Source organism: Panthera leo, chromosome D4 (genome assembly GCF_018350215.1).
Source record: "Panthera leo isolate Ple1 chromosome D4, P.leo_Ple1_pat1.1, whole genome shotgun sequence".
NCBI classification, from domain to species: domain Eukaryota; kingdom Metazoa; phylum Chordata; class Mammalia; order Carnivora; family Felidae; genus Panthera; species Panthera leo.
The window spans coordinates 43,262,556-43,276,442 of record NC_056691.1 but is presented as its reverse complement, the minus strand read 5'-3'; the positions used below and the strand labels follow the sequence as shown (position 1 = coordinate 43,276,442).

Sequence of the window (13,887 nt, the reverse complement as noted above, 5' to 3'; positions counted from 1 at the left end):
TGTTGTCTGCTTCAAGCTGTAATACCAACAGGTGAAGAATGTTGGATGTTCAATGTCCAGTGAAATGCCCACAACCCTTGGATGAAATCTGTGTAGCCCTTCAATTGGAGTAGGTCAGGCTCCATCCCCTTGCCCTAGAGAGAGGTCCTCACAGAGAGCATAGGGCACATCAAGGGAGAACTGGAGGGGAAACCACAGCTGTTGTAATCAGAGGAAAGCCAACAGCATGGGATCTCCTTCTTCTAGCCTTCATTCCTCAAGCTGCCTTACATGTATGTGCACTAATTTGTAGAAATATCTTCAAGACACAAATCAACTTAGTTTTGGGAAAATCCTGGGGGTCTAAGTCTGATATGAGCATCTGATTTAATTTTATCACCAGGCCTCCCAGCTGTACTTCCCAAGGTACTTCTGATTAAAGGTAAGCTGGGGTTGGACCAGACTGCTTAGTCTTGTTCTGGTTTGCCCCTAAATATTTAAGGTTGGTCCCATACTCGACCAGCTTCTGGGAATTAAGTGCGAAGGGTTACAAGAGAAACATGGGGACCTTTATTTACATATTATATTATATTATATTATATTATATTATATTATATTATATTATATTTCAAACAAATACCAAATACCAGATGCCAAAAAAACCCAAAAAGTTAAGGTACATATATACTGTCAACATTATGTCTGTTGGGGGGAAAAAAAAAGCAAATTCCATTTTTTTTTCCATCATTTGTAAGTATCATCTGCAGCTCTACCTATTGAATTTTTGGGACAATTAAACCAAACAAAGATAATTCTTTAGCTTCTTAGTGATCACATAATTAGGAAAACTGGGAGGCTAATACATTTATAAAAATGAATTTCATCTTAAATGGATTGCTTTAGGTTCTTTCTTCCACATTGAGAAGTCAGTCCCAAACTTGGTGATGATCTCCGCCTGGATGTTTTATTCTGAGCAGGCCTGTCACTGCTCAGAAAAATACTATTTTTGAGTGGGGCTGTTACATGAGCAGTTACCTCTGTCCAATCCTCCAGGGGAAAAGCAAATCATTTGAATGGTGATAGTGTACACACATATATCATCCCTGACATGTGAATACTATATTTTGGGGGGTTGTTCAGGGTTAGAAAAGAACTTGGATCCATATAAGGTGACTTATCAGTTTCTTTTGGCTTTGCCTGAACTGTACCTTACTTATTCCTTTCCTTCACATGACCCCTCAAATCCTGCCTCTCCCATGAAATGTATTTGTTTTTATTTTTAGAAAGACTATAGTAGACTATCTGAACTTTCACAGGCTCCAATTTATCTTCCTCTTGTTTGTCTTTCTGGAATGATTTCATTTATAATCCAATTGCCAAAAGATAATGCCTGCTACCTAAATTGGTTTCATAGGCATGTGTGTGGGAGGGGAGAAAGAAGAGAAGATGATAGATGGTTCTTAAAGAATCCAGGAATAGTCACAGTGGAGATCAGAAATGCTCAAGGGACCAGCTGAACTGAAGTCTTTCAGTGTAGCTGAATTTTGTACAAAATACAATATAACTTTCATACCCCCTCGCTGGTTTATAGCCTATAATTTTCTGCTAGTAATTTATGGGTCTACATCTAAATAATACTAAATGCTAATAACAAAAAAGAAAAGATATGGCTGTGTACTACTGCCTTGCCATGACTGAAGATCAGTTCTTTCTAAATTCTGGTGGAACCATGCTACCACTTGATCTTTAGGGATTTGATTACCCTTCAGTCCTGAATCCCAATAGCCATCTTTAATATATAAAGGCTTTGCATTTTCTTTAGTACATGGGATGTTTAGTTACACCACAATGGTTTTCTTTAAATGCCCCAGGGTTAAAGTTGTTTGATGCTTCTATATTCCCCTGAGTTGATAAAGTAATGGAACATGAGAATAGAAAGAAAGAAAGAAAGAAAGAAAGAAAGAAAGAAAGAAAGAAAGAAGAAAGAAAGAAAGAAAGAAAGAAAGAAAGAAAGAAAGAAAAGGAAAGAAAGAACGAACGAACATAGGAGAGGGAGGGAAGGCTGGAAGGAGGAGGAAAAAAGCAAGGCAAGAAAAAGATGGAGACTGATCGGAGGGGAAGAAGAGAATGAGAAATAATATGCACAAAAACATAAACATGTGCTTAACTCATGAACAACCTACTGGGAGCATCTATTTTGTGTTTTTTAGGATGACTGTGGTTAGAGATAATTACCCTGAGGTTTTTGCTATCTCATCAGGCAGCCAAAAGATAAACAGAAGCACTCAGAATATCATATTATGATAGAGTAGAAAGATTTGCACTTCTGTATTTTAATCTCTTCTGGGAACAAAAAATAATAATGACTAAAATTCCCAATACTCAAAGGAAAGCAACTGAGTTTACTTACACAAGTGATCAGGTCCTTTTAAGACAAGGCGAATATGTCTACTTCCATAGGGAATAGCAACCACAGTATCATCCACTAGAGAGAAACAAAGCATTATCTTTAAACCACATAATTTGATACAAAATTATTGATTGGCTCCTATATAAAGGCACTGACTTATGTACTCCTCTAAATGACAATTTTTAAGTGCCTGAAATATGAATACTAATATATGGGAATCAAAATTTCCATTTTCCTCAAAATAAAATATGCCAGTGAAGTTGGTCAGTAGATAACTTACGGTTGATATGGCCACCATATGTGGATATGGATATATATATATATGGATATATATATATATATATATATATATATATATATATATGATAGATTGAGAAATGAATTTGTAGGTTTTCATTTCTGATTTTAAAACTGGTTTCACACTGCCAAATTTCTCCAGATTACAAAATGAAAATAAATTTTAATGTCCAAAGAAGGACTTTATTATATCAAAACCTGGATTTCTTTCTAGCAAAGCAATGATCTTGGATTAGTAGGACACATAAGAATAGGAGAAAACAAATTTGTTTGCATTTGTTAAATACCTCGAGGGCAGAAATCATGCCTTCTGGTTCTTTCATATCCTTCACCCTATCTACATCTATATATACCATATATAGGTCTCAGAAATGGCTATGAACGTTTCCCCCCACATACTCTCTCTGCTTGAAACTTAAAAAAGAATTTTTTTTTGGCTGAATCACAGATAATTTAGAAATGGGTTACTTTCACCCTACTTGCAAACTGAGCCTCAGTTCATTGGAAGCAGTCCCCAAATCTACATTTTTGAAAAAAAAATTAAAGGTATATCACATGCACTGCAAACACACCACCGACATTCTTCCTTGTGACATTTGTGACAACAATACCTCACATTTTCATGCCACTGAAGAGTTTCACTTACACCTAAATTATACTATTTACCCCTTCACCCAAAACTTGTAACATAGGCAAAGGGGATGTTACCATCCCCATTTTATGATGAAGAAATGAAGCCTCTGAGAAGTTTAATGAGTAGCCAATGGTCAAAAAATAGGAGAGCATTCCAGAAGACAAGGGGGAAAGTAAGTATTTTTAAATTCACCAGCATATTCGCAAGCTCTGTGGGATTCTCTGTTTCACATATATTTTTCTAATATTAAATATTATCATACTCTTTGGAAAAATTTAGTTTCAATAAGAGTAATCCTAAAAGGTACCCATTTTTCTGAAACTTAACATCATTCTGTCTTTAAGAGACTTTGATTTCAATAAACGAACCTCAAAAGTTCTCTAACTTCTCTGATCCTTAGTTTCCTCATTTGTAAAACAGGGAAAATGACACTTCCTGCATAATATTGTTGTGAAAAGATACAGAGATTGATATCGATATATAGCATGGAACACAGGAGGCATTTTATAAATATTACTTTCCTCCTTCTATTCCAAATATCCTTAAGGACAGAAACTGAGAGACTGTTTATTTTTACTATGTTTTTAAACCCTCCGAGGCCCCAGCACATAGCCAGTTGAATGAGAACGAAGAATCATATGCTCTCAATTCTTTTCCTAAGGAGGTTACATTTATCAAGCCCTCTACAATATTGAACATTCTACTCACAGTACAGCCTTCTAGCTGTTTTTAATGTCATACATTGTTGAAGAAAAGGCTGAATTTCAGATAGCCAAGAGTTTGTGGCATATAAGAAAAAAAAAAAAAACATGTAAGGGGAATATAGAAAAGGAACAAAAAATATTCAGTCTGGGCCCATAGAGCGTTAAATGCCTTGCATAAAGACATGGATTTTTAAGTTTACAAAAGAAACTCAAAGCAGTTAAAACAATGGGATTTCTGGAAATAGAAAGGCTTTGTTTATCCACAGGTCATATAAAGTGCAAGTAAAAGGGAAGCTTTCTGTTCGTCCCTGCAATGCTCAGCGGCAGTCTTCTGGCCCACACACTACTCAGGCAGCCTCCCTCTTGTTCTGTTGAGAAGGGACTAACATTCCACATGCTGGGGCATTCACCCCAGCTTCTGGCTGATATGCTAACTTTTGCATGCTCCCCAAAGAAGAAGGGGAGAAACCCAGAGGGTTGTTGGGGGAAGAGGCTACGATGGAGACTGCGCTTGCCTAGTCAAAGCGAAACAGGGAGCAACTCAAGCTGGTACAAACTTGAAGACTCAGCAGCACATGATACAAGAGGTATGAAGAGTCATAGTCTATTCCTGTATGGTTCTGTAAGAACTCATGGGCACCTAGCAGCTCATCAGGCAAGCAGCAAATTCATTATTTATTCCACAAATATTTTTTTAGTGTCTCCTGGTGTCAGGCCCCATGTTAGGCACCAGAGATTCAGTGACAAAAAAAGGCAAGCAAAGCAGCAGCCGCACAAAATGGTCCAAGAAGAAGGGACCTAAGACAAAATCTGGAAAAACACTACACGCTATACCCCGTTCATGGAAATTCACAAAGCACATTGATTTCTTAGAAGCCCTGAACCAGAGAACCTCATTTCATTCTATTTAATCCAGTGTATCCCCAAAAGGTTTACACAGAGAAATTGTTTATATATATTATCTATTAACACTGGTTGATACATCTCAAAATATGATTTAAGAAATGGTGATCTTAATTTGACAAAAGACAGGAAAAAAATTAACTGCATATTCTGCATGTTGATAAAAAGCCACCCTTTGAGTTGTATATGTATTAGTAATGGTCTTGTTTAAGGATAAATTCTCAATTATTAGGGTTGGGGGAACTCTTCTATTTGGCAGCTATTACAGTAGTGAGTACAGAATGGTGTTTAAGATATTTGAGAATGTGTGGGCAGTCTGGCTTCGTCACCTGCCTCCTTAGTGTTTAATTCATTAGGTTTGGCTGGTGAGGCAGGTGCTCCCTCCTCTCTCACTGTGATTCACATTCATCCGGGTGCCCTTTTCAAAAAAGGCACACTGCTCTATGATCAAGTGCATCTGTCCTAATCTATTCTGGCTTTGTTGACAAAACCATGATGCTAATCTTTAGGACACATTTCTAGGTTATTAATCAGCAATTCTAGAAGACCTGCTTCAGAGATCAGATGACCTCTTTCTCAATTAAATTGATAAGCTTTCCCTGGAAATCATAAATGCTGTCATTTCACAAATGTGGATTGCAAATGCTCTTTCTCAAGAAAATTGTTCTCAAAGATTGTACCTAAAATATTTCGTCAAAAATCATAGCTATATGTGTATTCCACATCTTTCTTTTTTTATTTTTTATTATTTTTTTAATATGACATTTATTGTCAAATTGGTTTTCATACAACACCCAGTGCTCATCCCAACAGGTGCCCTCCTCAATACCCATCACCCACCCTCCCCTCCCTCTCACCCCCCATCAACCCTGTTTGTTCTCAGCTTTTAAGAGTCTCTTATGTTTTGGCTCCCTCCCTCTCTAACCTTACTTTTTTTTTCTTCCCCTCCCCCATGGTCTTCTGTTAAGTTTCTCAGGATCCACATAGGAATGAAAACATATGGTATCTGTCTTTCTCTGTATGACTTATTTCATTTAGCATAACACTCTCCAGTTCCATCCACGTTGCTACAAAAGGCCATATTTCATTCTTTCTCATTGCCACGTAGTATTCCATTGTGTATATAAACCACAATTTCTTTATCCATTCATCAGTTGATGGACATTTAGGCTCTTTCCATAATTTGGCTATTGTTGAAAGTGCTGCTATAAACATTGGGGTACAAGTGCCCCTATGCATCAGCCCTCCTGTATCCCTTGGGTAAATTCTTAGCAGTGCTATTGCTGGGTTATAGGGTAGATCTATTTTTAATTTTTTGAGGAACCTCCACACTGTTTTCCAGAGCAGCTGCACCAGTTTGCATTCCCACCAACAGTGCAAGAGGGTTCCAATTTCTCTACATCCTTGCCAGTATCTATAGTCTCCTGATTTGTTCATTTTAGCCACTCTGACTGGAGTGAAGGTGGTATCTGAGTGTGGTTTTGATTTGTATTTCCCTGATGAGGAGTGACGTTGAGCATCTTTTCTTTTTTTTTTAATTTTTTTTTTTAACATTTATTTATTTTTGAGACAGAGAGAGACAGAGCATGAACGGGGGAGGGTCAGAGAGAGAGGGAGACACAGAATCTGAAACAGGCTCCAGGCTCTGAGCAGTCAGCACAGAGCCCGACACGGGGCTCGAACTCACATACCGTGAGATCGTGACCTGAGCCGAAGTCGGACGCTTAACCAACTGAGCCACCCAGACGCCCCCGTTGAGCATCTTTCCATGTGCCTGTTGGCCATCTGGATGTCTTCTTTAGAGAAGTGTCTATTCAGGTTTTCTGCCCATTTCTTCACTGGATTATTTGTTTTTCGGGTGTGGAGTTTGGTGAGTTCTTTATGGACTTTGGATACTAACTCTTTGTCCAATATGTCATTTGCAAATATCTTTTCCCATTCCGTTGGTTGCCTTTTAGTTTTGTTGATTGTTTCCTTTGCAGTGCAGAAGCTTTTTCCCTTCATGAGGTCCCAATAGTTCATTTTTGCTTTTAATTCCCTTGCCTTTGGGGATGTGTCAAGTAAGAAATTCCTGCGGCTGGTGTCAGAGAGGTTTTTTTCCTGCTTTCTCCTCTAGGGTTTTGATGGTTTCCTGTCTCACATTCAGGTCCTTTAACCATTTTGAGTTTATTTTTGTGAATGGTGTAAGAAAGTGGTCTAGTTTCATCCTTCTGCATATTGCTGTCCAGTTCTCCCAGCACCATTTGTTAAAGAGACTGTCTTTTTTCCATTGGATATTCTTTCCTGCTTTGTCAAAGACTAATTAGTTGGCCATACTTTTGTGGGTATAATTCTGGGGTTTCTATTCTATTCCATTGGTCTATGTATCTGTTTCTGTGCCAATACCATGCTGTCTTGATGATTACAGCTTTGTTCACATCTTTCTATAGAGTACTTTAGATTTGTTTTTCAATCTTATCACATGTGGATTTTTCTGTGTGATTCATTGCTGTATCAGAGAAAGGTGATAATGATCATTTTTGAAGAGGCAGGATTTCCTATTCTGATATCTGAGTTTGCCTTATTTTTAGACCTGTTGATATGTTTATGTTTTTAAGGAGTTTTCCCTCTAAGTCTCTGGGACTAGTAATTTTCTTTAACAAAAGAGTGATTGTTAATGCAGTTGGCTACATATAGAAATAGTATATATAGTAATAGCCTGCCAATCTTAAGGAGGTTTTAATAGTATATTTTTTATCTTCATGTCAATTTTATTACTCTTAAAACATACCCAATAAAATAAGCGAGGCTGAGCATTTGAGCCCTTGAAAATTTCCCCCAGAGGTTATCAGTAATTACACAATGGAGGACACACACCCAACACACAAAACAAGACACATCCTGCTGGACTGTTGGGAACTTCATCCTTACAGTTGCCTAGGTCAAAAACTTTGGAGCCATCCTTGACTTCATATTCATATATAATCAGTTAGAAAGTCCTATTGCTGTAGGAGTCAAAATACCATATTTCATTGATTCTAAGAAGAACAGTCTTTCACATTTTAACGTATGTGAAATCAAAATGCATCCCACGATCAATGCTGCATTATATTCTCTCACCGAGGCAGTAGTCCTGCTTTAGTTACCTTTGCTTGTACAGTTGCTAGCACTAAAACAACCAGTATCAAACTTGCAAAATGGGTGTCAGAAGCTTGGAAGAAGATTCCAAGATAATAGTGGAACACATTTATTTAACCTTTTGGAACTAAACAGTTATGGAGGATGTAGGGAGATGAGGAATCAGAAGTATTTAATAACATTGCTAAAGTGCAGTCAAAACCCAGCTAGCCATACACAACTGCAAACTTGAATTAAGAGCCCATCATTAAATCTTCTGGTTCCTCGGTGCCTTGCTGGCTCAGTTGTTGAACATCTGACTTTGGCTCAGGCCATGATCTCATGGTTCGTGAACTCGAGTCCCACATTGGGTGAACATGAGCCCTGCTTCGGGTGAAACCCATCTCTCTCTCTCTCTCTGTCTCTCTGTCTCTCTCTCTCTCTCTCTGTCTCTCTCTCCTTGCTCACTTGCACCCTCTCTCTCTCTCAAAAAAAAAAAAAAAAAAAGACTTCTGGTTCCTGACAAGATCAAATAACAGCACCCAGACTCAATATTCTGCCTGGAAACAACCAACAAGTCAGAAATTTATATAAAACCATGGCTTTCATGACACTGGATATCAAGTAAATAAGGGCAGCAGTCCCTGAGAATCAGGAAACAAGGTAGGTGAGCCTTAACATTGCCCCAGCTTTGAAAGACTTTCCAGGCTGCCCCTCAGGAGGTGGGAACTCCAAGCCCGGAGGATTCCCTGAGTTTAGGAGACAAAGCCAAGAATCCAAAAAGATCAGTGGCTGGAGTTTGAATGACAGACTATCAGAGAGAAGAGAGCAACACAGAGACAATTCTGGAGATTTAAGAGTATTCTCCCATCATGCTGTACACCCAAACTTGTACAGTGATACGTATCAGTCATTTCTCAGTAAAACTGGGGAAAATATTTACATGACATACTAATAATATATGCTATTATATATTTAAAAATATTCTCTTTGGGTAACCAGCAGCATAACCATGCAAATCAGAACATGGGTATAAAGAAACTACCTGAGGCTAGGGAAATAACAGCACAAAAGAATTATAGAGATGAGTATCTGGCATGCAGATAGGGCTGGGAATAGTATCTTGTCCCACTAGTCAGGCTAGAAAACTTTATAATTCATGGGACACTGAACATTCAAAGGGTCTTACTTTAGTAGTAGGGGACAATTAGCACTAGTCAAACATGGCTTTAGTTTTGCCAACCAAATTTTAAGACCCCCAAAGATCAAACTGATTCCAAGTAACTTCATTGCTTCCAGAACAAAACCCAAAAACATGTATAGGAATACAAAAATATCTAGTATCCAAGAAGATAAAATTTGCAATATCGGAATCAGGTCAGAAATTACCAGTATGCAAAGGAGCCAAAAAAATTACAGCCCATACTGAAGGGAAAAGTCAATCCATCAAAACACAGGAGAGACATTAAAATATTTACTATAACTTTATTCCATATATTCAGGAACTTAAGTACACACACACACACAAATCTCTAGGCCCAGAGAATTTCAATGGTGAATGATGCAAAGCATTTAAGGAAGAAATAGCATCAATATTATGCAACCTTTTCCAAAAAACAGAGAAATCACTTCCCAACTCATTGTATGAGGTACCCAAAGATGGTGTATGAAAAGAACACTACAGAAAACTATCTCTCATGAGCATAGATGTAAAAAACCCTCAAACAAAACACTGGCAAATCATATCCAATAATCTATATAAAGAATAATACACTATGGCCAAGCAGAGTTTATCCCAGGAAAGCAAGACTGCTTCTTTATTTGAAAATCAATTAATATTATCCATCACAACAAGTCTAAGGAAGAAAAACCACATGATCACATCATTTGAGACAGAAAAAGCATGACGAAATTCAACATCCATTCATCATAATAACTCTCAGCAAATTAGGAAGACATAAGAACTTCCTCAATGTGATAAAAGGTATCTTCAAAAAACCTACAGCTAACTTCATACTCAATGGCAAGAAACTGAATGCTTTCCCTCTTATAATTGGAAAAGAGATTAGGATATCCATTCTTGCTTCTTCTATTTAACATCATATTGAACATCCCTGCCAGGGCAATGAGGCCATAAACATAAGTAAGTGGCTTATGACATGATAAGGAAGAAGTAAATCATCCTTATTTATAAAACAATGTGATTGTTTATGTAGAAAATCCAAAAACTCTCAGAGTTAGTAATTGGATTAGCAAGTTTGCAAAATACACAGACAACAGACAAAAATAAACTATCAATACACAATTGGAAATTGAAATAAAATACCACGCAATAGGGCAAAAAATTCAAAGAGGTACAAATTTAACTAAATACAGATATGTATGCTGAAAACCAATAAAAGCTGATGGAAGGAATGAAAAAAAAAAAGACCTAAAGAAATGGGTAGCCATGAAATGCTCATAGGTTAAACTCCCCACATACCAGTTTATAGAATTAGCAAAATTGTAAATCAAAATTTCAGCAGGATTTTTTTTATAGATATAGACAAACAGATTGAAAAATTTATACGGGAAGGCAAAGGAATTAGAACAGAATAGCCAAATGAATTTGAGAAGAAGGGCAGAGTTTGAGGAATCAAACTACTTGATTTTAAGACTTACTTTAAAGCTATAGTGGCCAAGACAATGTGGTACTGGTGAAGGATTGACACATAGAGCAGAATAGAGAGTCCAAGAAGAGACCCATGCACAAATGGCCAGTGGACTTTTGACAAAGTTTTAAAGGGAATTCAAGACAGAATAGGTCATCTTTTCAACAAATGGGGCTGATAGAGTTGGACTTTCTAATACCAAAAAACATAACCTAGATATATCTTATAATACCAAGATATACTTTACAAAAAAATTAACAGAAAATAGGTCATTGATACAGAGCTAAAATATAAAGCTGTAACACTTTTAGAAGAAAATATAGGAGAAAATTTGTGACCTGGGATTAGGAAAGGAGTTCTTTAATACAATGTTAAAGGCACAGTACTGGAAAGAAAAAATTGATAACTGGTCTTTATCAAAATTAAAAGTTTTTGCTCTATGAAAGCTAATATTAAGCAAGTTTTGGGGGGAAAGAGTAACTATTGAGAGAAAATATTTTCAAATCACATATCTGACAAAGGACTTGTACCCAGAATGCATAAAGAATTCTCAAAACTCATTAGTAGGAAACCAAGCTACCCATTTAAAAACTGGGCAAAGGACTTTAACCAACATCACATCAAAGAAGAGATAAGCACCTGTGTAGTAGCAGCATAATTTTGCCCCCTCACTCTACCAGAGATGCCCATGTTTTAATCCCCAGAACCTATGAATATGTTATGTTAAGTGGAAAGGGGGAATTAAGATTGCTGATGAAATTAAGACTGGTAATAAGCTGACTATAAAAGAAAGAGATCATCTTGGACTATCTGGGTGGGTCCAATGTAATCACAAGGGTTCTTTAAATTGGACGAGAGAGATGGAAGAAGACATTGGAGGTAGAAGGAGATGTGAAGATTTTACACTGCAAGCTCTAACAATGCCAAGCAACTTAGATAACCTAACAAGCTAGAAAGGCAAGATCAAAGAAAATGAATGAACTCTTAGAGTTTCCAGAAGGAACAGAGCTCTGCTTAACGTCCTGATCTCAGCTTAGCAAGACCCATTTCAGACTTCTGCCAGAACCATAAAATAACAAGTGTGTTGCTTTAAGACACTAAGTTTGTGGTAGTTTGATACAGTAGCAACTGGAAACTAATAGAAAATGAAAAGATATTCAACATCATTAGTCACCAGGAAAATGCAAATGAAAACAATGATGATATACTACTTACTATGCACCAATTAGAATTGCTGAAATAAAAAAATACTGGCAATATTAAGTGATGGCAAGAATGTGAAGCAACTGAAACTCCTACACATTGTTAGTAGAAATGCAAGATAGTAAGCTACTCTGGAAAACTGTCTGGCGGTTTCTTAAAATGGTAAGTATATACCTACCATATGATCTAGCCATTATTATACTCCCAGGAATTTACCCAAGAGAAATGCAAGCATATGTCCATATGAAAATGTGTATATGACTATTCACAGCAGCTTTATTTATAAGACCTCCCAAGTGAAAACAACCCAACCTCTCTGTCAACAGGTGAATGGATAAACAAACTACGGTATGTCCATACACTGGAATTACTATACACTAGTGACGCATGCTACAATATTAATGAATCTCAAAAAAATTATGGTGAATGAAAGAAGCCATTTGGAAAATAGCATATATTGTATAATTCCATTTATATAAAAGACAACTAAATCTATAGTGACAAAAAGAAGATCTGTGGTTGCCAGGGGACAGAGGCAGGAGAGCAGAAGGGATGAATTACAAGGGGCACAAGAAAGTTTGGGGGATGATGGATATGTTTATGAACTTGATCATGGAGATGGCTTCACAGATATATGCACAAAGTTAAACACTTTAAATATCTAGTTTATTGTATGTCATTTATGCCTCAATACAGCTGGTTAAAAAAATAATCCAGTACCAATGGATTTTATTTCTTTCATGGATTCATTTAAAAATGCTGTATTACGGGGCGCCTGGGTGGAGCAGTCGGTTAAGCGTCTGACTTCAGCCAGGTCACGATCTCGCGGTCCGTGAGTTCGAGCCCCGCGTCAGGCTCTGGCCTGATGGCTTGGAGCCTGGAGCCTGTTTCCGATTCTGTGTCTCCCTCTCTCTCTGCCCCTCCCCCGTTCATGCTCTGTCTCTCTCTGTCCCAAAAATAAATTTAAAAAAAAAAATGCTGTATTACAAGTACCCCCATGACATGTGGAAATTGAGTCCAAAATGATTAAAAAGAAATTGAAATTTGACAAAAAGTTTTATTTTAGCCTTATTTACCAACTTATGAATTTATTTCAGGTTTTCTGTATGTATGAGTAATACATAGTTTTTAAGAAATCCATACCTAGAGGCACTTGGGTGGCTCAGTCAGTTGAGCGTCTGACTCTTGATTTTGGCTTGGGTCATGATTGCAGGGTTGTGGGATTGAGCCTCGAGTCAGGCTCTGTGCTGAGTGTAGAGCCTACTTAAGAATCTCTCTCTTTCTGTCTCTTTCCCTCACTCTCACTTCTCTCTAAAATAATTTTTAAAAATGTTAAAAAATGTTTAAATCTCAAGTAGATTGTTTAAGAGCTATCAAATAAGAACCCTAAGTTGTCAGGAGGCATTGTGTCACAGTCTTTTAATTTTCTTTCTTGTGGTGCATAAAATACTGGCACATCTTTTAATCAGTGATGTTTTAGATTCAAAGAAATGCAGTATATTCAGAATTGAATCACTTAACACCTCTATCACTCCTACCTTGGTTTAAGTTGTCATCATTCCAGGACTGGCTTACTGTAACAGCCTCCTGACCACTTTTCTTACTTCCATAGTTGGACCAACTGTAGTCTATTCCCAACACAGTAGATAGAATAATGCTTTTAAAAATAAATCAAGTCATTCCTCTACTCAGAATCCTCTTGTTAATTCTCATCTCATTCTGACTAAAAGCCACAATCCTTACAAAATCCTGCAATATCTGTGCCATTCTTCAGCCTGTCTCACAACGCTGCTGCTTTCATGATTTCCTCTAGTCGTCTTTAAACTTACTTTACTTTAGGGGCACCTGGGTGGCTCGGTTGAGTGTCAGAATTTGGCTCAGGTCATGATCTCATGGTTTGTGAGTTCGAGCCCTGCGTCGGGCCCTGTGCTGACAGCTCAGAGCCTGGAGCCTGCTTCTGACTCTGGGTCTCCCTGTCTCTCTGCCCCTCCCCCACTCATGCTCTGTCTC

The 13,887-nt window shown here is 37.5% G+C and overlaps 1 protein-coding gene across 2 annotated transcripts in view; it reads right to left on the bottom strand.

The window, feature by feature from the left end:
• The window catches only part of ADAMTSL1 (ADAMTS like 1), a 378,657-nt gene that overhangs the window by 233,393 nt on the left and 131,377 nt on the right, over positions 1–13,887 (bottom strand). For both annotated transcript variants that reach the window (XM_042913347.1, XM_042913348.1), the window contains exon 6: positions 2,390–2,464. In XM_042913347.1, coding sequence (XP_042769281.1) covers positions 2,390–2,464 — 75 coding nt within the window. The remainder of the gene's footprint in view (positions 1–2,389; positions 2,465–13,887) is intronic.